General features: G+C 34.9%; 1 protein-coding gene across 1 annotated transcript in view; it reads left to right on the plus strand.

The window, feature by feature from the left end:
* Positions 1-27,607, plus strand: part of LOC133326385 (protein serrate-like) — a 71,614-nt gene that overhangs the window by 24,995 nt on the left and 19,012 nt on the right. The window contains 7 exon segments of the mRNA XM_061535037.1: positions 1,655-1,788; positions 2,002-2,177; positions 5,332-5,704; positions 10,159-10,611; positions 14,339-14,466; positions 24,041-24,188; positions 24,308-24,445. Of these exon segments, the coding sequence (XP_061391021.1) occupies positions 1,655-1,788; positions 2,002-2,177; positions 5,332-5,704; positions 10,159-10,611; positions 14,339-14,466; positions 24,041-24,188; positions 24,308-24,445 (1,550 nt within the window).

Below are 27,607 nucleotides of genomic sequence, written 5' to 3' on the forward strand. Positions count from 1 at the left end.
TGTGTAGGGTATGGTATGGTCGGCCCCGTCCGACTGTACTGCTCCGCTCACTTGTTTTAATAATGCCTATTTATTCCCTTTATGGGCCCGAGAATCTGGCAATGTAGGGATTGGATATATATGCCATATAAAGACAAACCGTTGTTGCATATGATCCGCCAAATAGACCAAGACTTGATATAAACTATGTTAGATTTTTGTTTGGTTATTTTCCCAGTAGAAGGAACATTTCCTTTTATATCATCAGTGACCGATACCTAAACTACCATCCACGCACTATGGGCCAATTTTTTGGCAAAAAGTCCATTTCAGGTAGAAAGGAAAAACGCTAAATATTTCAAAATTAGATCCCCGTTTCGATCCACCCTATTGACTTTTTAGAAAATTTCAGTCTCTATCTTCGAAGTTTATATAAGTTTACAAGAAATATTACTATATAAGAATTCATGATCTGGTATGTTACTTCTTTGTAGGTTATTACTAGGTTAGACTAACAGCCACAGACTCCAAATTTTGCAAAACGAATTTGGAATAAAAATACTTCGGGTCTAAAACCTATATTTCGAAGAAACATATTATTTTGTGTCAGTATAGCCCCTGATTACCATTAAGTCTGAGCATTTAAATATGAATACAATTTTAAAAATGAGTGTCAATTTGAGGCAGAATTTATGTAATCAGTTTTTATTAGCATATTGAAATTCTGAATCAATTTAACATATTGAATTCTGATCTCATTAATTAATTAAATTCAACAAACAATTTCCCATTATGTTACATTTTCAGAACACTCCAATCTATTGCAAATAAAAACACTCACCATATTCACCTACAACAACATGTAATAAATCTTTAACTATAAACATTGCATTCCATTTTAAAAATAAAGAAAAATTCCCAAAAGTTTAAAAATAGGTGAAGCTAATAAGAGGAATCTCATAAAAATATTTGCTTTAGGTTTTAAAACTATAAACCATCTATTGCGATATCCAAAATGCTTTGTAACAAGATCTTTGCTAGCTGAGGGTAAACAGTAAATAAATAACTTATTCGCCAGGTCAAATCTTCGGCAAGCGTCTAAACATACAAATTTATTGTGGCCTCACTAAGTGTCAGTGGGTACAAATTTTCTGAACAGGCAGACTGACTAACTGTTTTGTTTGTAGCCATGTTGGCTGACCTATTCATTGCTTAACAAATATATTGGTGATGTTTGCCATCATTGATCTTTGTCTAGTTAATTTTGTTAGGAGTTCTCCACAGATAGTGTAGCTATTGTATTATGGGAAGATAATTTTGAAGGCTGACGGTAGTTGTAATTATTATGAAGGGTAAGGAAGGAAGGTGTATTTGCGTTAAACAAAAGAATAAACGTGAAATTTACTTTTCTTTGTCATCAAGTGAGAAATGTCAAAACAAATATAATGCGATGTCAATATCGTTTTAGAAAAAGATAACCCAATTTTTTAAATCAACTTTGATGTCTACTCCGAAGTAGAATATAATATAATTAAAATTTCCAGTAATTGTGCCAATAGTCATCGGGTTCGTTATTAAGAAATTTCTGTCCTATCTTATATATTTGAATATTTTAGGCACAAATTACTAAACAAGAATATATAATAATCATCTCTTCCTGTTCACGATTTTTCAGTTGTCGACCCGGTTGGCAAGGTCCCCTGTGCAATGAATGTGTCGTCTATCCGGGCTGCAAACATGGTTCATGCTATGGCGAAGCCTGGAAATGTAAATGTGATACAAATTGGGGTGGCATTCTGTGCGATCAAGGTAAGTCATTAAATTACAACAAAACGCAAATTATGGCTGAACAAATCACATATGAACTAAAATTGGATGAAATTCCCTGTATGCACCATTTACATACAGCAAATGATAGCCATTGTTCGGCTGATTTAAGTTTAATATTTCAGTACATATATGATTCACATTAACGTATGGCTGTTGTTGTTTTCTTAATCTTCTCCCTTTTCTTTTGGCTAGATTTAAATTACTGCGGCACACATGAACCCTGCAAACATGGCGGCACTTGTGAGAATACGGCACCTGATCGCTTTCGTTGCACATGCGCTGAGGGTTTAGCTGGGGAGCGTTGTGAAATCATAGAGCATCCATGTGCAACACAGCCATGTAAAAATGGTGGTACTTGTTCGATAAAGGTAAGCCAACACACATACACATACACTAGGTAACTTACAGCCACACAAAATAACCTTGTCGAGATTTTACGAATATTTATATCATGCCATGCCGCGTGATACATTATTCTGTATCTAGAGAGGAAAAAAGATTAAGATTAAAGCCACGTTAACTACAGGAGATGCTGTTTGAAGATTGCATGGATCTTGAAAATATCTTTGTTATCGATTTATGTTTTTTTGTCTAGTCTAAGCTAATCGGATACTTTAAAGAATCTAGTATGTCATAGGTTATGAAAAATACGTGATACAAAAACAATTTTTTATTTTTGTTGTATCTATTTCGATATTGTTGTTGCTTATGTTGTCGATGATTTACTTGCATTATTGAATTTAGTTCGGGTAATAATTTGTTAAATCAATTTGTTATGGAATTTATTTCAATTTGCATTGATTTCCGCTCTTCGTTGTAGTTGTTGTTAGTCTACAATGTATGTAGCGAGACTAATGTTTGGGTTTTATAAAAAAAAAAACAACTGTTGCGGGAATATTTTAAAATGCCAATGGCTAATCTGGAACATTGAATATTGATATCAGATATGTTGCCCGATGTGGAGACATACATTTTTATTGAAATCCCTCTTGAAAAATTATTTCGACATATAGTAATATCGTGCTCCCTTTGGGAAATTTCGGCTAAAATCTTATAGGTGCAACAAATGTGAAGGATCCGTCCGTATTTTGCAGCTATAGTAGAAAATAATCATTCTAAATCATAGTTACTTCGATGGGGATATTCGGCTATAAAGTCCAAAATATCGAAACTTAGGCGAATCTGTACATGCATCTTCCAACATAAATTGATATAATTCAATCAATTGGATTGCCTTTTTCGAGGTCCTATTCGGGTTGGTAGCGTGTATAAAAGCAGCATTTTGAAAAATTATCTTTAATATTAGGTTGTACATTATCTTTAATATTAGGTTGGGGAAAAAGAAATTCATTAGGACGGTCGTGGAAAATGTCGATAAAATCGTAGAAATGATCGAAGTTGACCAGCATGTTAGCAGTAGTAGCTGTTTTAAACCGTTTACACAAAGCTGGATTCAAAAAAGCTCGATGCTTGGGAGCCACATCAATTAACAGAAAAAATTGGGATGGATCGAATTTCCATCTGCGAAGCCTTGGCCCAACGGAGTGAGATAGACCCATTTCTTAAAAGGATGCTGAATGGATATGAGAAATGGATCACATATGATAAACCTGTGCGAAAACGATCTAGATCAAAGAGCGATGATGCACCTAAAACGGTGGCCAAACCAGGACTAACGGCCAGGAAGGTTCTGTTATGCATTTGGGGTGACTGGAAGGGAATTTTTTATTATTCCATATGGCCAAACTCTAAATTCTAATCTATACTGTCAACAACTTGACCAACAGGAGAGGTGTCGTCTTCCACCAGGACAACGCTAGGCACACACATATCTACAGTGACTCGCCAGAAACTTCGCGAGGTTGTTTGGGAAGTTTTTCTGCATCTGCCATACAGTCCGGACTTGGCACGAAGCGATTATCATCTGTTTCTTGCATTGCAAAATTTCTTTAATGATAAAAAATTGGTATCTAGGGAGGATTGTGAAAATCGACTACTAGAGTTGTGTTTTTGCAAATAGAGAGCAGGACATCTATGAGAGAGGTATTATGAACAAACAAATCATACAACAAAACGGTGCATATTTGTCCCAAATCGGACATTCCGAAGCATGTTAAATAAAGTCCTATAGTTCATATAAAAATAATGGATTTCTTTTTCCCCAACCTAATAATTTTTGTAGTGTTCACTTTATCCCTTCATTCTTTTCAAGGTTATCGTATTTCTAATATGTAGTAAAATCGTCCAAAAACCTTTTTATAACCGAAACCCCACCAGAGATCAATCATGAGTTGAAAACTTCCCTCATGTACCTCCCAAAAGGCTTCTATGGACTTATGATCTCCAAAGATCTTCTGTTAATAAAAAGTTAACAAGTATCCGAATTTTGCTATCAAATTGGCTGTAATTTTCAGACCCTAGCCACATTTTCTAATTATATTGTCTGTCAATAAAGTCCCGTGTATTGATTCAGACCATCTCAAAAACAGTTTTTAAATGTAGGTCAAAGCTGTAATTTTGCAACTGAGGCTTTTATTCAGAGGTCCTGATTATTTCAACAACACTTTGCGTGTATCAATCCAGTACTCTACTTCAGTACTCTGTGCAAAATTTTGTCTCAATCGGATTAATATTGGGAATTTGGGGCACCATTTACAAAATATGCGACGAAAATATATATGGGAGCTATATCTAAATTTGAACTGATTGTTTTCCAAGTCCAATAGGTTTCGTCCTTGGTTCAAATAAGTGACATATGCCACATTGTAGGAATCTTGAAGGTTCCAGCTGTTATACCCATCGAAGTAACAGTAATGTGTCAATTCCTATTCTTTAGGTCAGTCAAACAAATTGTGATGTACATCGAAGGGTTTCTTCTACAAACAATCGTGTTTGAAGATTCACACGATCGATTGATTCGATTCGAGTTTATAAGCATATTTCTATATTTCGCCATATGTGACGATGCTATAAACGTTATATAAAGCGCCGCTATCGTATTTTTCTTTTTTTAAGGGGTTATAAAATTGCGTAGAATTAATTAATAAGTCCTATAAGCAAATAGGGTATTTTGTTCTACATTTAATTTCCGGAGACGACAACACATCTTTAACGTGTATGTGTATTTTTGAATAATTCCTAAATCGTGACTGAATCACCACAAAGAAATCCCCCCAAAAACAGCAGAAAGATAAGTAATGGGTTTTGCCAAGTTATTACTGATAAGTCCATTAGTTGATACATATATGCCGACTTCCCCGCACAGCACAGTACAAATGGCTTAGATTAACATGTATTTCAAAAATTGTTGGCGCACATTTAATTGTATGCTACGCAGAAGAAAGGAAAAAAACCAACAACAGCATCATAACAACCCGAATAAAAGCTATTTGTAATAAGTAAATGTATGATAAACGTTAAGCTTTACCCATTCCGGCGTTTATTTTTATTTCCTTTGCACAATTTTGAGAGCTATCTTCAATTTATTATTATCACTTTTTTCGTTTCTTTTTATTATTGCAGGAATCATCATCCTCTCTGCGAAATACCAGTGGATTACCATCATCATCCTCATCATCTTCGTCGTCGTCATCATCATCGTATCGAGTTATGCGTGACTTAAGCTCAGCTATGGCAAAACCAGTTAATAGACACAATTTACCGCAGCTAGGATTAAATTCAGGATCACAATTATCGTCAGCAGCATTGTTGTCATCATTGCTGTATGGTCATACCAATGTTACAGCCACGACAAACGAATCAGCCAGCCATCATAATGGCTATGCCACCACAAACAGTCACAGCCACCATCATCAGCAACAACAACAGATTCCGCCAGTTTCGGAATTCACTTGCGATTGTGTACCCGGTTGGACTGGTCCAACATGTGAAATAAGTAAGTGGATTTGATTTACTTTGATATAATTTTTCTGATTTTGTTTGTTAGTGCCCCACTACCCTCTCTCCCTCCTAGACATTTGGGTTTCTTTGTAAGCATTTGCGTGTTATGCTGTTTGTTAATTTTTCGATTTATTTACAAGTTACCAAGAAATGGAAACAGGGTGGGGTGATGGGAAGTATATGAAGGCCTTAGAAATTGTTTAAAAGTCCACGCTTTTGTGGTCTATATGAAGACCTTAAACATTTTTCGAAAATTCGCGCATTTGTGGTCTATATACAGATCTTAAAAATTATTTAAAAATCCACGCATTTGTGGCCTATATGATGGCCTAAAAATTTCTTTAAAAATCCACGCATTTGTGGTCTATATGAAGACCTTGGAAATCCTTTAAAATTCCACGCATTTGTAGTCTATATGAAGGCCTTCAAAATCCTTTAAAAACCAACGTCTTTGAGGTCTATATGAAGGCCTTAAAAATTCTTAAAAGAATCAACGCCATTGTGGTCTAAATGAAGGCCTTGTTTAAAAATCCACGCCTTTGTGATCATATAGACCATACGCATTTGTTGTCTATATGATGGCCTTAAAAATCCACGCCTTTGTAGTCTATATGAAGGCCTTAAAAGCTGTTTAAAAATCCAGGCGTTTTTTGGTCTATATGAAGGCCTTAAAAGCTGTTTAAAAATCCAAGCCTTTGTGGTCTATATGAAGGTCATAAAGCTTTTTAAAAATCAACGCCTTTGTGGTCTATATGGAGACTTTAAATTTTCTTTCAAATTCCACGCCTTTGTGGTCTACATGGAGGCCCTAAATTGTCTACCAATATTTTTTGTTGCACCCTGTTAAATCATAGTTTGCTAATACTTTGTGCAGACAAGAAAATACTATAAATAAGTTTTCAAAAGAAATGTGGCAAAAAACTAAAACCAAATCATTACATATGAATTTTGTAAACACAAACAAAAACGAAAAAACTAACTTTCAAATAAATGTTATTGCAAATGAAAATTGTATTCATAATTCCATTAAAAAAATATTTCAGTAATCACAACAGATATACAATTTCCATTAAAACTTGTTTTATTTGAAATTAAAACATTTGTCTTGGAATCGAGCATTTGTTTTTCCACAATAAATTCGTTTAATGGCGATTAAATAATTTTTCATGGTATCGTGTAAGAAAATTTTTTTTTGGTTTGACCACAATTTACAGAGGTTTGAAATGAAGACTTGGGATAACAACATTTTCTTCAATATCTATAAATGTTGGTTTCTCATATTTAAAATACCAGGGTGGAGCGTAAGCGAATATGTAGACTCAAATTTGTCCACCACCCTTGTTATCGCCTGTCTGCTGGGGCACTTTTAAGAGGACCCTCCCTTCTCGGTTTCAAGAAATTTTATTTTGGTTTTGGATTTAATTCGAACCTATACAATTTCAAGTGAAAATGTCAACAACTCTAAAATATATAGCCGATTTATTGTGTCAGCATCAATCGACAGCAGTCAAAAACTCCGTTAAATTCGAGGATGTGAATTCCATATTGAAAAATCATTTATTAGGCTATCGTACCATAGATATAATTCTGGATTATAGATTATTTCACCTTTGTAGAGAATCCTATTCTGCAAATTTTCTATAAAGATTCCCTTGTTCCATAGCATATATGAAACATCATTCAGCTAGTCTACAGAGACCCTATGTGAGTCTATAAAGACTCCCGACTAAAAATTTCTTGACCTCTAGTCCGTCTTTAAAGACCACAGTTGGCTTAAAAAGACTCCGTGTCATGTGTTCGTTTATAAAGACTCTTGCCCATATATTCATAAATAATGGACTCTCGATCTTCAGTTCATGTATAAAGACTTCCTGTCTTCAGAATTTCCACAGGGTCTCCCTGGACATCAGTTTGTTTGCAAAGACTCCTTGGTATTTTATTAGCCTACAGAGACTATTCGAAGGAATTGGCTTGGTATTGTCTGTAAAGGCTTCCAGTCTTCAGTTGTTTATTAAAGACTGCTTGAGTTTCTGGACTTCTACAACGACTCACTGACCTTCATATCATGCATTAAGACTTCATAACCTCCAAACCAATAAAGAATCTCGAATAAAAATAGACACTCGTTTAATTATGAGCCTTCAATTTTCGCCTTCAGCTTGCCTAAAGGAATTTCGTGAAATTTATTCCACCAGCATATATTTGACATTGCATGAACACCTGGTCTCTAAAAAGGTTTGTTCTCGTTGAAGATCCTGTTGAAAAGTTAAAAACCCATGATGTGAAGGTATCTGAATTGGAGAAGAAAATTGCTTCGGTAAATGGTTTAAATGCATGAAATAATCTATAAAACGTCCGGACATTCAAAATACCTGAAATCAATCGAGGCTTCCAAGAGAAACCCCATAAAGGGGCAGAACCTTGATCATAACGTAAATGACGTGTGACTGTTGAAAAAACATATTTGAAACCCTCAAAATTCCGAATAATAGTGGTAAAGCCCGGGGGCCGATGTTGATAATTTTTGGTTGTGAAATTTGACAACCAATAAGAATCTATCATCCTAGCCATTAGTGATACATTTCCGCCCACTAGTGTGGTAATACTAATCCATATCAGAATAGATAGACTTCTGTCTATATCTACGTATAACTCCCACATCCGACTACATAGATCAGCATAATTGGTCAACAACTCCTCTTGGATTTACTATCAAATTGTCACACAAAAGTCTTGGTTCATTTGACCCTCACATATAGACCGATCTTTATCGAAGCATTCATGCTTATTCTTTGGCCAGATCCCCTTTCCCATGTCACATTTCGTGATGTTCGGGTCATAATTGCGGCATCTGAAGCAATCAGAAAAGCAGGCAAAAAAATAGGGGTCTTCTTTGGCGAGAAGTCTACAACTCTTGCCTGTATCGTGTTTAGAAATCATAATGGATAGACGGACAGGCACACATGTCAAAATCGACTCAGCTAGTGGAAATATCGGTATACTAAGAGTTGGGTCTAGTGCCATTATTTCGCTGCGTTACAAACTCGTGGGGCACACAAAGCTATAATACCCTTACAACATAATTGTGTAGGATATAAAAGAATAATTGGAGACTACCCCGAAACTTGAGCCTATAGTGATCATTTTAGGTTTGGAGATCTCCTTTACAATGAGAACACAAAATACCAGATTTCAGCTAATTCCATTGAAAAAGTTTCCAACATATCGAATATTGGGGGTACCATTGTATGGGGGTTATACCAAAACATGAATCAATTTTCAATACCAAAATATTGTGATCTCTATGGTGATTTCAACCGAAAGACATGGCTAAATCGATATAGAATATTATTGTGATCAATAATAAATATAGTGTACAGGGACAACTAGAGATATATCGATGTGTTGCTTGCCGAATGACAAATATACACTCCACGTAATGGTGAAGGGTAAAAAAATAAAATTATTGTTGATAATAAACATTCGGAAAGTAATTTAAACATTATCGTAAACTGTCAGGGGAGATATTTACCAACCAATATTATGAAAACCTATCATAATATATTTTTTAATAAGTAAAAAATATTATATTTTAATTTTCACGTTTGTGCCTTCAGTCTTTCGTTTCTTCTATCACAATCCACCGCTTAAATCCAACTCGACTGTAAACTCCAAATGTCTTATTTATCTATTGCATTGTAAATGAAATAAATGCATTTCAAGAATAAAACAAACAAATCAAAAAAATCAATGGTCTAATGCCCAAACAACTTCTGGTCTGGCAGTCAATCTCACACACATACATATACACTCATTGCTTGAGGAGTGAACCTGAAGCATATCCTCCTTTTGTTATGCACTTTACTTTGGAGCTAATTGTGTTTACTTTTTGATCACGCAACAGATACAAATGGAAACGATTTTCAATGACTGTGAGAGAATTCGAACACCGGTTGGTTAGTTGGTCGATCGGTTGGTCGGTAAACAGCCGAAGATTTCAACAAAATTGATAAAAGTGTCTCCAGTCGTTTTAAAAACATCACTCAAGACGTCGTCATCAGCATCAACGATGTAAAGGCGATGGTTGTTGACTTGCGTAGCTCACCGTTGTTTTTTTTCTGTTCCTCAATGGCAGCACCCAAACCATTTTTGTCGCAAGATGCTGCACTTGAAGTTCGGGAAAGCAACAAAACAGCTATTGAATCCACTTTGTGTAAATCTCCTTACACAAAAATGCAGCACAACCAAAGCCTCGCTTAAATCCAAACCCATAAATAAACCATTATATTTTTTCCAAAGACTTTTATTCATTTTTCATATGGGTTGTGTGCATGTGTGTGTGTCGTTTGTATAGCTATTTCCATGGCACCCAACCACATTTTTTTGGTTTTTGTCCAAACAATCGTCGAACAACAACATTTAACATTCGTTTTTGATCTTGTTTTTCAGATATCGATGAATGTGCCGGTGGACCTTGCGAGCATGGTGGCACTTGTATTGATCTAATCGGCGGTTTCCGTTGTGTTTGTCCCGCCAAATGGACAGGCGATGTATGTCAAATCGATGTAAACGAATGCGAAATGAGTTATCCTCCACCATCACAGGCGAAGGCTGTTGCTGGCAGTTCAAGTACTTCATCCTCATCAGCATTGATTTCGGCCCTTGCCACCGCCACCTCCAACCATACAACGACGACCTCCACCAGCCATACGATGGGACCCTGTGTAAATGCCCGCCAATGCATTAATCTGCCCGGTTCGTTTTCATGCGTTTGCCTTGAGGGTTGGGGTGGTCCAACGTGTGCCACCGATTTAGATGATTGCGTGGGCCAATGCAAAAATGGTGCCACTTGCCGAGATTTGGTTAATGATTATCGCTGTGTATGTGCAACTGGATTTACAGGTATGTAACGATGCAACCCAAAACCGCCGATCGATTGGCGAACTAAGCAAATCGATGGCCAGCCAGCCATCCAACTGCGCTGGATTGCGTTGAGTTCACCGCAATCATAGACATGCTTGGTGGTTTAATCAAATAAACATTTTTGTCGGTGTACGGAACAAGTGTAGATCATTTTGCTGCCCAGTTCAGTTGGTTATCGGTGTGACGATTTCTGTTTCTCGACTAGGAGGTTTTGTAGTTGTTGTTTTTATTGATTTTAAAATGTCATGACGGTTTATTTGCCTTTAGGGGGATAACGACTTGTTTGTGTTGGCGTTTTAGCCATTTGTGTCACACTTTTTTGGCGGAATACCATTTTTTTAAGTCTGGTTGGTAGTTGTGTGAAAAAATCTTAAAATTTACGAAAATATTTGTAGTTGATTTAAATTTTTGGGGGGTTTTGATTAAGTAATACTAGTTTGTTTTCTTAAAACTTGAATTGTTTTTTTTAAGGCGAATTTAAATATGTTAGTGGTGTGTAGTATGTAAAGGAATGGGAAGGATTTGAATTTGTAAAATTAACAGAAGAGAGGAGTTAATTTGTGGTTTGAAAGGATTAGAAAGATTTTAAGGATGTTAACAACAATCTCAGGTCATAAAAATCCAAAAGCCGAAGGTCTAGAAAACTTTGAACATTTTTTTTAAGAACCCCATTTACATGAATGATCCTTCTGCTCTGAAGGAATGTTCCGGTGTGATGCCAAATGTCCGAACCTTGACACGGTTGAATATAATTCGTAGATGCAATTTCGCAACAATAGTCGACATAAATACAACTTATCAAGTAAAGACATTGGTAAGCCATATTGCCCAATATGCCTGCTGAGCCGCTTAACCAACAGCGAAACGCATAGTGGTGGGAATGTAGTATCTCTCTGGCTTTCCTTTTCATTGCAACTCCGATCATGTAGCTCATCTCGAAAGAGAAATTAATAGGAAATTATAGGCGTTTTTCTTGAACATAACCGGAACCTCGTGCTAAATTTACTAACCATTAGCGACTCTGCTGATGATGAAGATCGATATACTAAACGTTGGGTCTAGGACCAATATTTCGCGGCATTACAAACTACTGGGGCCACACAATAGTTTGTGAAGGGTATAAAACCATTTTATTTTTTGTTTTTTTTTTTTATAATCAGTAAAGTCATCATCTAAACATATCATAATATCAACAAATTACGTAAATATTTGATTTCCGAAAAAACTTAAAGGTTGTTCAATAAAATTTGAAAACATATTATACCGTATTTGATTGGAAGCACGAGTGGAAACTAGGATTGAGAACCTTCTAAAACATGGTTTTTGGGCTCTTAAATAATAACCCATGGCAACAAAAATTTGTTGACCACGTATTTCTTTCTGTGTCGGTATGAAATAGGTCATTGGGTGCAAAGTAAAGGCCGCAGAAAAATTAGCTATGAATTTCATGTTTTGGCCGGTCAAAAATACACTGACGAAATTTGTTTGCACCAATCGACACGAGCCCTTTTTGAGCGATTTTAAAATTGTGCGGGATCCAATGCGAACAACAATTGTTGTTAAGTTTAATCGATGCACTTTTGTATGTCCATGTTTCGACTTGGATCACTTATAAAGGTCCAGCCACAGTTTAGGAATTTTTATGGTTCGAGGTGTGTATTTCAAACGACTAGACTGTAATTTGGCTTTCCGGATGCTTGGTGGATAAAACACATCTTCGAAGAAAATGTTCATTATAGATCCATTCTGAGGCATACATATTTTATAAGGACCCCACCCATTTTACATGTTTTTAAATAGTTCTAAGCTCATTTCCTAATCTAAATGTCTACAATTCCAATTCTAATCTAAATGTCTACAATTACAATTTGAATGCTCACCGAATTTAGGTCTGCGAGTTAAGAGTTTTTATTGTCTTAACTTCAACCTCTATGTTTTTAAACGGCTCCAGAGTGGATTCCTTAAAAAACGTTTAATTATTATTTTTTTTCTAAACGTCTAGAAGTTTGTAATTTAGCTTTCCGGATTCTTGGTGGATAAAAAAGTCTTCGAAGAAAAAATTCGTCATCGATCCATTCTGAGACATAGATATTATATAAAGACACCTCCAATTTTTCCTTTCAGATAGTTCTAAGCTCAATTTCTAATCTAAGTGTCTACAATTCCTTTTTTCTCTTCCAAGGATAAAAAACCTCCTGACATACATTAACAATGACATAACCTTTATATAAAGGTTCCGACCAATTTTATGTAATTTGAATGCTCGCCGAATTTAGGTATGCGATTTTTATTGTCTTAACTTCAACATCTATGTTTTTATGCGGTTCCAGAGTGGAATCCTGAAATTAATTCATCATTGGTTATACCCAGTAATTTGAGGACTTGATTTTTGGTGGAATATACCTTGTCTTTCAGTGACCCTAAAGAAACAATTTGTTAGGTGTTTAATCATTAATTGTGAACACCTATTAGAGAGCGACTTTTTCCGTAAAATTGCAAGTGTTTCGTTGCGTGTGTTACACGTAGCGCCGTTTTAACGAAAGTAAACATAAACCATCCAAATCCAATATTAAAACGGGGCCGATATTGATACATTTTTGTAGTAAGACTTGACATCCAATTAGAATACAACATTTTATTAAAATAAAAGCTTCCAAAATATCAAAAATATCACAAATAATGAGGGCTGCACCAACACTTGAGTCAACATTAATAATTGGTAGGGAAATTTTCCTTACAATGAGAACCCAAAATACGAAATTACAGACAGTTCATTTAAAACTTGACCACAATAACACTCGTTATATAGGAGCTATTCCAAACCGTCAACATGTGTATCCCTATACCAAACATCCTAACTCTGTACAATAGAATTTTGATTTTGATGGACAAAATTCTCTATGCGAATATATTAGGAATCCAAAAGGACAAATTAGCCACTAGTGAAATTTTTGAGTTATATTGTGATGATTTTTGGGAACATTGTTTGCCATGTTATTTTTGAGATTTTTCGATAATAAACAATAAACCGGTTTTAATTAACCGATTAAACTTAAATGCATATGATGACAAAAACCTATGAATTCTAAAAATGCAACTTAAAAACTTGACCTATGTCGAATTTGTCCTGAATTCTCAATATACTCACCAAGGGTTTTTATCCCCATATGAAAAATTCCGCCCTAGACCATGAGTTCCATTTTGTGTCACAGTGTAATTTGTACACTAACTCTGTCAAAGAGCTTCACTCTGAAACGATATCAATTATTACACCATTACATTACTAACAGTACCTAAGTTGTCAAATAAAAATGTTTTTCAGTTCTAATCACCCATAAATATGTTAAAAATTACAAAAACAAAAAACATAATTTTATTCACCAACCTCGTTTTTAAAAATTTCTTGTAATTGACAGTTGTTCCATTTTTTGTTTAACGACAGTTGAAATTATTTATGCTTTCAATATTGTTTTTTTTTTTCATCTACTATATTTTTTTCGTTATGCCGTTAATAATTTGATATGAATTTTATTTGTATTTGAAATTTTTGGTCTTTTTTTTTTTGGTTTTTTTAACTGTGTCGTTTTCATTTTGCTCGTTATCTGGTTGGAAATCGTTGTCGCCCGACTTGTTGATGTCGTTGCTGATATTGGTGTTACGGATTGCCTGTACCGCTGGCTGTCTTTGTGGCTGACTGTATGAACAGGTCGCGATTGTGAAACCGATATTGATGAATGCGCTAATTCACCGTGTCGTAATGGTGGCGAATGTGTGGACATGATTGGTAAATTCAATTGCATTTGTCCGCTGGGATATTCCGGTACATTATGTGAGGTAAGTGTTTCAAATCTTTATCTCAAGTGTCTTTTTTTTCTTACGTTTCTTTTCTTCAAGTTGTATACTTGGTGCTTCGAAATCATTTTAATGTTTAACAATTTGTTTTTAATGTATATTAAATTATTTTGTTGTTACAACAATGTCTTATTGTTGTTGCTGTTGTAGTGCTGCCTTGTTAAATTATATGTGATTTTAATGATCACCGAAGAAAACATAAACTGTTTAACAATGTATCGATTATTGTATTGTATAAAATTTATTTATGGTTGAATTGCTTATATTGGCATTGCTTTTGATTGTGAGAACAAAAGACTTAAGACACAAGCGTACATGGTGTTAACAAGCATTACCAGACGTTATCACTACATTGTCTTTTATTGGCTACCGTTCCTATGAGTAATATCATGGAGGATTTTATATGTCATTTACACTGTGCAACAAGATTTCCTTGTTGATTCCTTTCAAATTTCTATGTGAGTTGTTCTCATAAGGCAGGACGACATTGGGAGGAAACTAATTTCCTCCAACATTAATAGTGAAATACAACAAATAGTATTTCAATTCATTTCCTGAATCAAGCATGAAATTACCTAAAGAAGAATCATGAAATATAACAACAACAATAGAAAATCAAAAATTATTTTCATCTAATATTCCCTGATGATGATTAATTTTCAAAAGTAGAATTTACAAATCATGGCCATAAATCGCCAACTAATGAACAGCGATAAAAATTAGTTTAAAATTTATTTGAAAATAAGGGTGAGAGCCACATAAAACAAAAGAGAGAAAGAAGAACAAATACCACAAGTGATTAGTTTTCATTTAGAAGATGGGACGCTCCAATTCTTTCCCGAATGAAAAAAAAAAAACAAAAACTTATTTAAAATACAGCCACACGTACTGTCATCATCATTTGTAAACAAAACTGGGATTTAAAATCCCCCCTCAAAATCTAAAAAATTAAAAAATGAAACAAACACGTGAGAAAATCGTTAAGATAAGTCAAAGAACAAAATTGTTGCTCCAAAAAATAAGGAGAAAAAATGGAAAAACATGAAATACAAGAACATTTTAAATATAAACGGAAATTGAACGCTGGAAAAAAGTGTTAGTCATTCTACACTGTGGCCTACAAAACAAAAAATACCCGCACACATTCAGGCACCACACTTCTTAATCCAGGTTTCTTTTGGTTGTATGGACTTTGATTTTTGACTTTAGGCATTTTTGGAAGAAAAAAATATGGAGAGTCATTCCGCCATGGGTACAATATCGCCGGTGTGTGTGTGTGTGTGCTTGCGTACCTCCGTACGTGCGTTGCAGACTTCCATTCCTTCTTCCATTCTCTTCTTTTTTAAAATTCTCATCACAATTGATTGCCCGTAATGCGATTAGTGTTAAAAGGTATTAAAGCATCAAATTCGTGTGACAGATACTGCTGTATGATACATACAACAACCAACAGTCCCGATCGCAACAACAACATCAATGGTAACAGCCATGTCATGTTTGTGTGTTGATCGTATTCACTGTGGCCCATCATCATCATCGTTTCACACATTGTGTGAAACTGCAGTTTTGCTATAGCTCCTGTCTTCCTATCTGTCCTCGTTGCTTAGTGTAGTTGTTGCGGTTGTCTGTCTGTCTTCAGCTCGTTGGCTACTTTGTCCATTGATCGGACCTTAATACGCATGCAAAATAATATTAGCAATATGAGACAATTTCCATGGATAGAGAGTGCCAATAATGTGGAGACAGTGGTTTGATGGTAGAATAATAGTGTGGCTAATATGATATATAGTTATCCTGACTTATCCTTAGGGTAATATAAGAAGTGACCCTGTAGATCCCATATTTGGATTTAACAGAGTTTAACAAATAGGTGCATTCAATGGATCGCTTCATATGATTAACTTTTTTAATTTTGTATCTTTTTGGAATATTTACCACAAGGTGGAGACCGATGGAACCCATTTTTATCTTTATATACATTTGATAAGAATATTTCGATGTACAAAGTTAATTTCAATTCTGTTGATAATGACCTTAAATTTTTAAATGTTTTTGAGATACAAGTTTGTTTGGACCGATGGATCCCATCTTCGGTTTCTAGGTGTCGTAAAAATATACAAAGTTTACATCAAATATATCGATTTTTTATAACACATTGCACAAAATGTCTGCCCTTTGTGGCGAAGGTACTAGACGGAATAAAACGACAGACAGTCGACTTTTAGACTTTTAAATTTTTGGCCTTGACATTAGTATCGATTTTTAGTATTTAAGGTAGCGCCAATATTGGCATTTTTGGTCGGAAGAGAGGAATTATCAATATTGGCGAAAGATTCCGGGCGAAAGATTCCGGGTAGACCCCACCCCTTTATTCTGTATTTTGAGCAAGTTTTTCAACCGAACTGGCTTTAATTTTGAATGTCCCCATGGGTACCAAATCTTCCTACCAAAAATTATCACAGTTTAAGTTTTGCTATAGCTCCCATATAAAGATACCGGCAAATTTTAGACATTTTGAAGGCTTTAGCAGAATTTATCACCATGTGACTGCAATTTGGTATAAAAGGTTTTGAAAATCTATATTAAAAAAAGAGTAAAGTGATTGACCGACTTAGTGATTCATCATCACCCAGACGATATGGCTGAAGCTAGAATCTTGAAATGTAGGGTGAGGAACACTCTTAGTCCGAAGATTTAAGATAAGGCTGGATATTTGGTTAGAACGACACAAAAAGTTCTAAAATGTACTAAATATGGTACCATTTGTATTTGGCGAATCTGTAGAGCTAGAACTCTTAAATTGGGAATGAGGGTCACTTATGGGCTGTAGGTAGGTTTTGGTTTTGGAAATCTTAACTTTAAGTATCCGAAAAATTCTAAAATGTACCAAATTTATTACAATTTCGTAGCATTACAGTTTTAAGCCTTGTCAAACTTGAAATTTTGAATGAGACTCAAAGTTGAGGAGTAGGATATATATTATATTACAAAATTTGGAAGCACAGATAAAGCTGGAATCCTGAAATTTAAAATTAATAATACCATCGGACTGTGGGATTGTTATTTGTATATAGTTATGCATATTTGTAATTTTGTGTACCAAAATTACTAAATGCTGGAACACGGAAATTTGGAAATAAGATTACTATTGCATTGCAGAATTTATATATGTAGGAAGTATTGGTAGTTTTGTACTTATATGTACTAAATGATACTAAATTTGGTACAATTTGAATCTTGGACTAATAACCGATAGAGCTGGAATACTGATATTTTGATTTAGAATTGCTGTTGGGGTGTGGGATGTGGATATGTAGAAAGTTTTGGAAATTCGTTCTAAATTTGTTACAAGTTGGATTTGGTTGAACCGATAGGGCTGGAATCCTGAAATTTGGAACTATGCTTTCAATTGATTGTATGTATATATATGTAGGAAGTTTTGGAAATTGGTACTAATGTATACATAATCGTATTAAACTTGAATTTGAGTGAACAGGAATTCTGAAATTTGGAAATATGAATTTTATTGGATTGTTGAGGTCTTGTGTTCAGAACTTCCGATTCGAAAAGCCATTTTTCGAAATGTTGTCTTCCATTTGATATTTCCATCAAATTCGTGGCCTTCACCTCCTGCTTGAACCAGTTGACTCGCTTTTAGCCGTTTGAGTAGCTGCATCCTCATGCTCAATCGCAGCAACTCGATATGTCTGACTACGTCGATATCCGAGAAAAGATGGTACAACTAATGGTTCATTCAACGGCGATATTCACCATCGACGCAGATAGGTCATAGATTTTCAGAAAATGTTTCTCTCAAACATTACAAGAACTGTCTCATCCCATGCTTCAGATCTATACATCGGCACGGGTGTCATTATCAGCGTCTTGTAGAGGGTCAGTTTGAGGGTCAGCGAGAGGTGGCCTTGCTTACTCGAGTTATGGTAGTATCTTTTGACCAACACTATTCTTCTCGGGATTTCAAAGTTAATGTTTTTAGTTTTGTATATTAGTTTTAGAGGTATATAAAAACGTTCACTACCTTGAAGCTGTAGTTTTCAAGTTCCACAATTGACCCATGTGAACGACTTGAGCGTCGATACCATCAGCTTTGTTTCTCGCCATTTACTGCTTCCATATAAGGAAACTATGCGGGAAAATATAGTTTTTAGACAATTTTCCATATCTGTTGATTTTTTGACTTAATATTCTTAAAATATGGGGTATGTCGAAGTTTCTATCTCACCTGTACAGCCTAAGTGTATGTAATTTTTAACCATTCTTACATGAACAACATACTATAACATAATGCCATAACAGAGTCCCCATATAAAGATTCTGACCGATTTAAGGGATTTAAAAAAAAAACACCACATTGTGGAAAGTATAAAAAGTGCGGAACGGCGTCAAAATGTCTTGTCACAAACTATTTTCTGTAGATCCATAGAGATAGATAAGTCAATTAGAGCAAACTATAATAAATATATGCTTCCAAATGTGTATGTAGATAATATATATATTCCAAAACCAGTAAATAGAGATACTCTACACACCTACCCGGACTCTAAATTTCTACGAATCTACATATCAAGCCTCGGCAATATGTCTCGATATTTGTCCTTTTTTTCTTACCCTGGCATATTTCTGGAATCTGTTCCCGGGGTGAACATTTGTGTAATATTCTGGAGTCTGGGTCCATTTGACACGCTATATATTAACCGATGGTGATGAAAATATACAAACTTGCTCCTTCTTCAAAAATTCGAAATATCAGACTCTAGAGCGACCAGAGTAACAGGAAAAATAAAGTTTTCGTTTGAATTGGATCACTAAATATTAACCGATCAATACAAAAAAATCGATTTTTTTTGCCCCGAAGACGTCCAACATGCAACGTTTCGTGACGATTGGTTCATAACTGTGTCATGTATCGTGTTTAAAAAATTATAATGGGCAGACGGACGGGCAGACACACATGTCTAGAACGACTCAACTAGTTGAGATATAACGATCTGTATACTAAAATGTGGATCTAGACCAATATTTGCGACAATTTTTTGGGGACCCACAAAGCTATACCCTTATATAGAGTTTAAAAATTTAATATCTCTACATTCTCTGAGATAAAGAAAGGTCCAGCTTTTAATTTCTAGTACCAATATATATATATATATATATATGGCGGCTATATTAAAATATTAAGGCTTTCTTTTAGGAAACAATATTGTAGACTACAAACCCTTATTTTGCAAAATTTGTACTACATTTTGCGACAAAATCGAATATTTTTTTATATTTTTGCATTGTCACATATCCATCCCACTGTTGCCATTTTGCTGCCACTTCCCGAGGTTCTGTGGATTTCATGGTCTACTTAAACTATTTTGTTTTTCTTTCTTTCATTCTTCAGTGAATGGTCAAACGACATAATGTTGGTCAGTTGCTGATGGTGCCACTTTAGATGATGGCGTTCGTTTTGTCTTCTTTTTCTTCACATAGCCAATGAGTTTGTTTTTTGGTATGATCAAAACGCATTGGAATCAATAAAGTTAAGAAAATATGGCCCCGCCATTTGTTGAAAGACATAACGATCGATAATTTGTATGAAACAATGGGTATTTGATTTAAATTAAAACTCAATTTTTTAGGAGATTTAAAACATTTAAGTTTTTTGTTATAAATATGCATCACATGCAACACACAAACAGGCTCACACACACAATTAACAACAACAACAAATTTATGTACATAAATTATCAGATACTGTCGAATACCAAAACGAAAAATAAACAAAATTATTTTGAGCTCATTTTAATTATTCCTAAGTTGTTTATTATTTTCGTATTTCCATTGTCGAACCATGGAAATTTATTAGAGTTTCATGAGGTGTTACTCTGCGTTTTTTGGATTGGATTGGAATGTATGTCTTCATTCAGTTGCTGGTTATTTTTGTCCCTTGCTACAGTTTTTATTATTCCGACAATGTTATGAATGTGTCATTCCGAATGTGTTGAGAATATTAAGTAAAAAATAACTCACATCTTCACATTTGTCAGTAACCAAAATTGTTTTTGTGTTAATTGTTTTCATTTGTGTTTTTTTATTGGGAATTGTTTGTAATTTTGTTGTTGTTGATTCTGTGGTGGAAGAAGGTGTCGATAGTTCCATTATTTAAATGCTTATTTATAGCCTAAATACGAATTGAAAAGGCAATTTAAATTGTAACAATGTCATGAAAACAAAACAGTCGTGTTAAACTGATTACTTACATATGTATGTATGCATGTATGTCGGTATGTAGAACATATAAAGGGGCTGCTTGTTTTTTGTTTTCTTGAAATCATTGATGAAGGGGCGAACATGCAAATGAAACAAAAGACTTAAGAAACAAACTTTATGTTTTCATTATAGACCATGACAATGAAACAACGTGTCTGTTAAGAAGCTTACCAAAACACATTCTCTCATTAAGGTATCACGAATAAAATTTGCTACATAAATAACCGATATTGACCATAAACTTGGATAATAATGGCATTAAGTCGTTTATTTTAAGTCGTTGACTGTGATTTAAATTTGATTATGTTATTTTGTAAAGGGAAAACAGTTATCTTAGAGACTTACGCTACTGGTCTTAAAAGAAAAACTTTAGGAATTGTACTGGAAGATAATCCGATGACCAAGGCTTTTTGACATCTATAGTGAGAGAGGAAATTTTGAATAATAAACAACTCCTTATCTCTGGAGTAGACCAAAATTTCGGGAATCCAAAAAACAGGATTTTCAGTAAGAGGTGTTTTTGTGGTTTAAAAAAAATCAGTACGAAAAAGGCCCAAGAATACGCGAAATAGAAGGAGAATATGTTTTACAAAATATATCAATTTCACTGAAGATATAACATCTCTGAAATGACATACCAACAATTAAGCTGGTTCTTGTGGAGCTTTTTTAAAAAGTGGACATGTATATAATGGACCCAGAGGGATAGAGCAGAAGTGGGCAGCCTATGAAATTCTTTTTACTATCAATAATTAATTTTTGAAATAAACGCCTCACCTCAAAATGTCCTCACTTGGTACATCCCCCAGGTTTTTTATACTTTCATAGTTGTAATTTTATAATTTGACATTTCTGGTTCTCAGCGTAATATTGGTGTGCCCATTTTTTTACTCGGGACATCTGCTAGCAATTTTTTATGATCTGAGAAATTACAGGCACTCATGTTGGAAAAACTGAGCTAGGAACTACAACAAACCTGAAATTGAGTCGAACCTTGTAAGGCTACATAATATGAAACGGCATTGAACATTTTCTGGGATGACTTTTTTTATTCACAAGAACTCCAAACATATTTGAGGAACTGTTAAAAAGGTTCTTTTATTTTGGGAGTCTTTAATCATGGAACTATATCGAACATTTTCTGGAAATATATTTTCGCCTTCCATGAACCCCAACAACCTCTTCATTGAAAAAATGCGTCTATAATTTTTAATATAGCGACAATTGTGTGGGACATATATATGGGGACAAATCACATGGACCAATATTGAAATGATTATGGGAAGAAGTCTGAACTCGAACACGAACTTGGATTTACAAAAAACCGTTCACATAGTTGGAAAAATGTGATAACTATGTCAAAACATTAACCTATATCGAACACATAAATACCAAACTGGTTTGAGACAGAACATTTGTTCCATAGGCCGAGCTAAGATAGGTATCCAGACGCGTTGGTTTTGTGCACAGCTCCACCAATTTGAAAAACCATGAGACCATGAAAGACTTTCCGCTTGGTCTTCCCATCGAAATCGTGGCCTTCCTCTTCTGCGTGAACCATCAATTGGCTCACTTTTTATAATTCAATCGACGCCGATATTCCCCGTCGAAACAGATCGATGCGTAGGCCTTTCGGAGACATTTTCTCCAAAAACCATTCGGAGAATCTTTCTCTCTGCCTGCGCAAGTACCCATGCTTCAGTTTCATACACCAGCATATCAGCATCTTGTAGAGTGTGAGTTTGAGGCGAGAGATGGCCTTCCTCAGAAAGTAGTAGCATCAGTTGGTCCGAGTCCACTGGACGTCTTGGGCGTTGATACCATCAACTTGGTCTTCTCGCCATTTACTACAAGTCCTAATTTGTCAGACTACACCTCTATTCGTACAAAGGTGGCTGTAAGCGTTCGCAAAGTTCGACCTTTTATGTCGTATGACCTTTTTCAGCAGTATATCAGAAAAGGTCACACAACAAACTGCCACCTTGTCTAAATCCTCGTTCTGTATTGAAAGACTCCGACAGGTCCTTTCCAGCTTTAACTGCTGACCTTATGCCGCTTAAAGTTATCCTGCATAGCCGTATTAATATTGCAAGAATGCGGAACGCAGACATGGCTTTAAAAACCTTTGAGCGGATTGGGCTTACGAATATGGCTATATAGTCGAGGAATAGGTGAAATGTGTCGATGTGTTTTTCATGGGTCCTTTCCAGGATTTGGGTCCTTTCCAGGATTTGGCGCAGCACGCTGAATAGCACTTTATATGTGATGGGGAGGAGACTAATTCCTCTATAGTTGGCATATATCGTCTTGTATCCATTTTTGTGCACGGGACACATGCTGCTGAGGTTCCAGTCATTGGGTATGCATTCTTCTAGCCAAATTGTACTAATCAGTAGGTGCATGTTAATGATAAGAGTCTGGCTACCGGTCTTGAATAGTTCGGCTGGTAATCCATCGGCATCTGCTGAATATTTTATACAAAAATTTTTTCCACTCACCCAGAACAAAAATCTTCGAACTGCAATTAAAATCTGAGCAAATAAAAATTTTGTTAAGTTTGGTCGCGTCGAGTGGAAAATGAAATACCAAAGTACAGAACCTCAGGTTGACACTGGACTATGTAAAAACATTGAGTTATATTGAAAATATTTATGAAGAAGGTCCCAAATTATTTCACAAAATGCGCCTAGGGCCATTGAAATAACTGTATAGGGACTGATCATGGACCGATGGTGCAATTTTTGGTAAAAAAAATTTGCCAACTAATGAGATCTGAAAATGTCAAATTAGAGTCAATTCGGCTGATAAACGTGCCGTTATGGTGGAAGCTATACAAAAAAGTGAAATATTAATATTTTTGTAGAATTTCTACCCAATGAGAATCCAAAAAAAAAAACTAAAAATGAAAGGCCATGTGATTAAAAAATGAACTCAAACTCCCCAATGTGAATTATATATGGGACTACCCTAAAATGTGGAGCAATATTTATTGAAAAAGTACAAAATTACAGTCAATACAGTTGAAAAATGTGCTCAAAATGCTGAATATTGTGTTATACCGTTGTATAGTGACTATATAAAAACTCGGACCGGTATATAAAATTTTCAATGGATTTCCGACGAGGAGTTGCGAACTAAAGTGCTCCTCTTCCTTATGGTGGAGGATTTAACAAATGCTATACATACTATTAACATAATACCTATTTAAGATGCAAATATTTTATTTTTACTACTAAAAATTAATTGATGTTCAACCGGATAGTTTTCTTCGTCATTTCAGGAGGCCAATGATCACTGTACACCATCTCCATGTTTGGAGGGTCGTTGTCTAAATACCCCCGGTAGCTATTATTGCCATTGTCCACCGGGAAGAGCTGGTAAACATTGTGAACAGATACGACCGCTGTGCAATCAGCCTCAATGTAATGGTGAGTATTTATTTATTTTACCCAGCAAAACAACATAATTAATTACTATTTGAAGAAGAAGCTTAACTAAATTTAAAAAATCATTTGATTAATAATCAAAAAACCTTAATAATTTGCAGATGGATGTTTTGCCAATGCCACCAATATTGATTCATCAAAAAATCTACCCTGTTCCGGGCATGGCACATGCGAAATGGTTGATGTGGGCACTTTTTGTAAATGCCATGCTGGCTATACGGGAACGTTTTGTGAGCACAGTAAGTTTTGCACAGTGTTGTTGTTTTTTCGTTTGTGTTTTTTTTATTTCCACATTTATTTCAAGTGTGAGAATTTTATTTTTTATTTAAATTTTGCTTGTTAGGCATTACTAATCATCAATATGTTTAAACAAAACGTGTAGTTATTTTTTTCTGATTAGGAGTTTCAGAGTAAAAAAAATTAACACATTAATCACTTAATCATAAAATTTTAGCAAAATTTTGCCACAATCTATTATCCGGCTTTATCGAACGTATTTAATGCTTCATTAAAATTAATAACATATTTTTTCCGCCAAAAAGGTGTTTTATATCTTCATTTTCAAATTTCTCGAGAATTACCGAAAAAAATATTGTGGTGTGAGATCCCTTGTATTTTTTGCCATTCATGTGCAAAATTGTTTATGTTAAAGCATTGAAATGAATCTGCTGTTCTCAATGATATTTTTTAAATAAAAAAGTATTGAATATCAATTCAGGTTGTGGTAAACAAAACGGATGACATTCTGGTGTAGGAACTACGTGTGATGTTTGGCGCCCAATAGGTGCTTGTGTCTTAAGTCTTTTGTATTTCATTTTAGGGGTTTCTTTAATCTTAACCGCAATTCTAAGCAAAGGTTTAAAGTAATGGGATTATGAAGTGTGACACTAATTGTTTGAGGCATTTGAAAATAAAAATTGTCATTTTATTAATTTTTTGATAGATTAAAAAAGTCTGTTCGTTTTTCATTGTATGATGATGGCAATTTTTGAACAGGATATATAAAATTATAGAAATATTTTGCAAAAAAAAAAACAGTTATCAACCCTCAGCCTACGACATATTTAATATACATTTATCCTAACAGTATACATTTATCCAATCACACCTTCGGACCAATAATCCTAATTCATACCAGAGCCATATATATATATAATCTTTCGAATTACGTTAGAATTCTGACATTCGGATGTTCCATAGATCAGCAATCATGGGTGGGGTCCATTTATAGCTTTGTGAGATAGTTAAGTGATCCCTGTTCAAACCACAAAAGGTATAACTCTGTGTTAAATGTAATTTCTAAGTCAAATCTTTATCAATCGTGACGAGTCATTTTAAGGTCCTAGAACAACCTGAATGTCTGTAGTTTAGTATTTCATTATCTCCTGAAGCGCCGATCGTAATGTTTGGAACAAATTGGTTAATCCCTTCAATAATTATTGTGAAGGTTGGCCGACATCGAGGCATTTTTAACCAACTCAGATTATATTTACCCCCCTTTGGCCAAGACACCACATTTTGCTAGATATTAATCAGTTAGTGCTTGCTCCTGACCAGCATCTGACCACCGGTTGATAGACATTACCTATCTTCTTGATTTAAATCAGGAACAAATTTTGTAACTGTAATGTTTGGAATAAATCGTTTACTTCCTTTCCATTAGCGTGAAATTCGATGACATGTCATCTCTCTTTTGAAATCACTTCAGCCTCTAAACTAATTGAGATAGATCGCCAAAAATTTTGCATAGGTTTGCCTTTTGTCTGCAGGCAGATCAAGTTCAATGATAGGTTAAATCGGTCCACATTTAGGCATAGCTACCATATAAGGATAACCCCAGATTTTCAGTATTTTAGTGTTCTGGAGCGCGTTTTTCAACCGGGTACCAAATTTCTCCACTAAAAATTATAAATATCGGTCTACATTTTCAGGTAACCCCCATATAACGGTACCCCCCAATTTTTTCAACCGAGTTCGTAATTTGTTATTTTGTAGTCGTATTAGGTAACAAATCTCCCTCCCAATTATAATTATTTATATTCACCCCCTCTTAGGGGGTAAGGGGACTACCCCCTTTTTATACCCTTCACCACACGGTGGAACAGGGTATTATGTCTTTGTGCATATGTTTGTGACAGACAAAAGGAAACGAGATAGACACATGGTTCCTTTTGAGAATGTGCATAGAATCACTTTCTAAGTTGATTTGTACATGTCCGTCTATTCGTCCGCCCGTCAGTCCGTCCATGTTAAATTGTAAACAAAATACATATCGCATTTATGATCCGAATTGAATGAAATCTGGTATAGGTCACTTATCCGACCTAAGGACGAACCCTATTGAAATCCGAAAAAACGGTTCAGATTTAGATAAAGCTCGCATATATATTATCGTCCGATTTAATTGAAATGGTGTACCAAAGTGCCTGCATATCTTTTGATTTGCACGAAATTTGGCACAGCGTACTAGATTAATGTGTTTTAAGTTTCCTATATATTTTTTCGTCCGATTTAATAGAAATGATGCACCAAAGTCCCTTCATATCTGTCGATTTGCACGAAATTTGGCACAGTGTACTTAATTAAGTCTAGAATGATGTATGTCAAGTTTCGCGTATATTGGTTCCGATTTAGATATAGCTCCCATATATATTATTGTCCGATTTTTAGTTAATAGTGCTCCGAATGGAGCACCAAACTCTCAAAGCTAGGGCGATTGACACTAAATTTTGCACAACGTATTGAAGTTAGATATAAATGGTGCACCAAACTCCCCAGGTGGGTCCGATTGGCACAAAATTTTGCACAACATACTGAAGTTACTATAACATAACGTGTTTTTTTTTTTTGTTGAAATCAGTTGAGATTGGGATACAGCTCCCATATATGTTATATATTTTATATATTTTGCGTTTTTTAGCCCGTACATATTTTCGACCGACTTGATGTTAATTGGACTCCAAATAATCAACGGGTGTCCGATTGATATTTGTTTTAAATTGATTTACACAATTTTGTCCCATTGTAAGAAACAACTCTATATCTGACAAAATGAAGTATAGGTTGCAGAATGACATGTTTATGGATTCAATTTCATGTTAATGGTCCTTCAAAAATGCGACGTCTGTTAAGATTCATCTGTTGAATATACCCAAAGTAGTGAAGGATATAATATAGTCTGCCCCGTCCGACTTTAATACATTCCTCACTGTTTTTTTCTATAAACCTAGATTATAAATGAAGATACAGACTATCAGTTTACTTCTTATGGCAGCCTTAAAGGGTGAACTTTTTGATGATGGCAATGGTGTATTCGATTTGGTTCAAAATTTGACAATCATATTTTTTTCGAAAACCTAGATCGGTGTATACTTTACAGAGCAGAGAATTTAGAGACACTC

This window comes from Musca vetustissima, unplaced genomic scaffold, assembly GCF_032173495.1.
Source record: "Musca vetustissima isolate MV318-11 ecotype Yass unplaced genomic scaffold, APGP_CSIRO_Mvet_v1 utg31836, whole genome shotgun sequence".
Lineage (NCBI taxonomy): Eukaryota > Metazoa > Arthropoda > Insecta > Diptera > Muscidae > Musca > Musca vetustissima.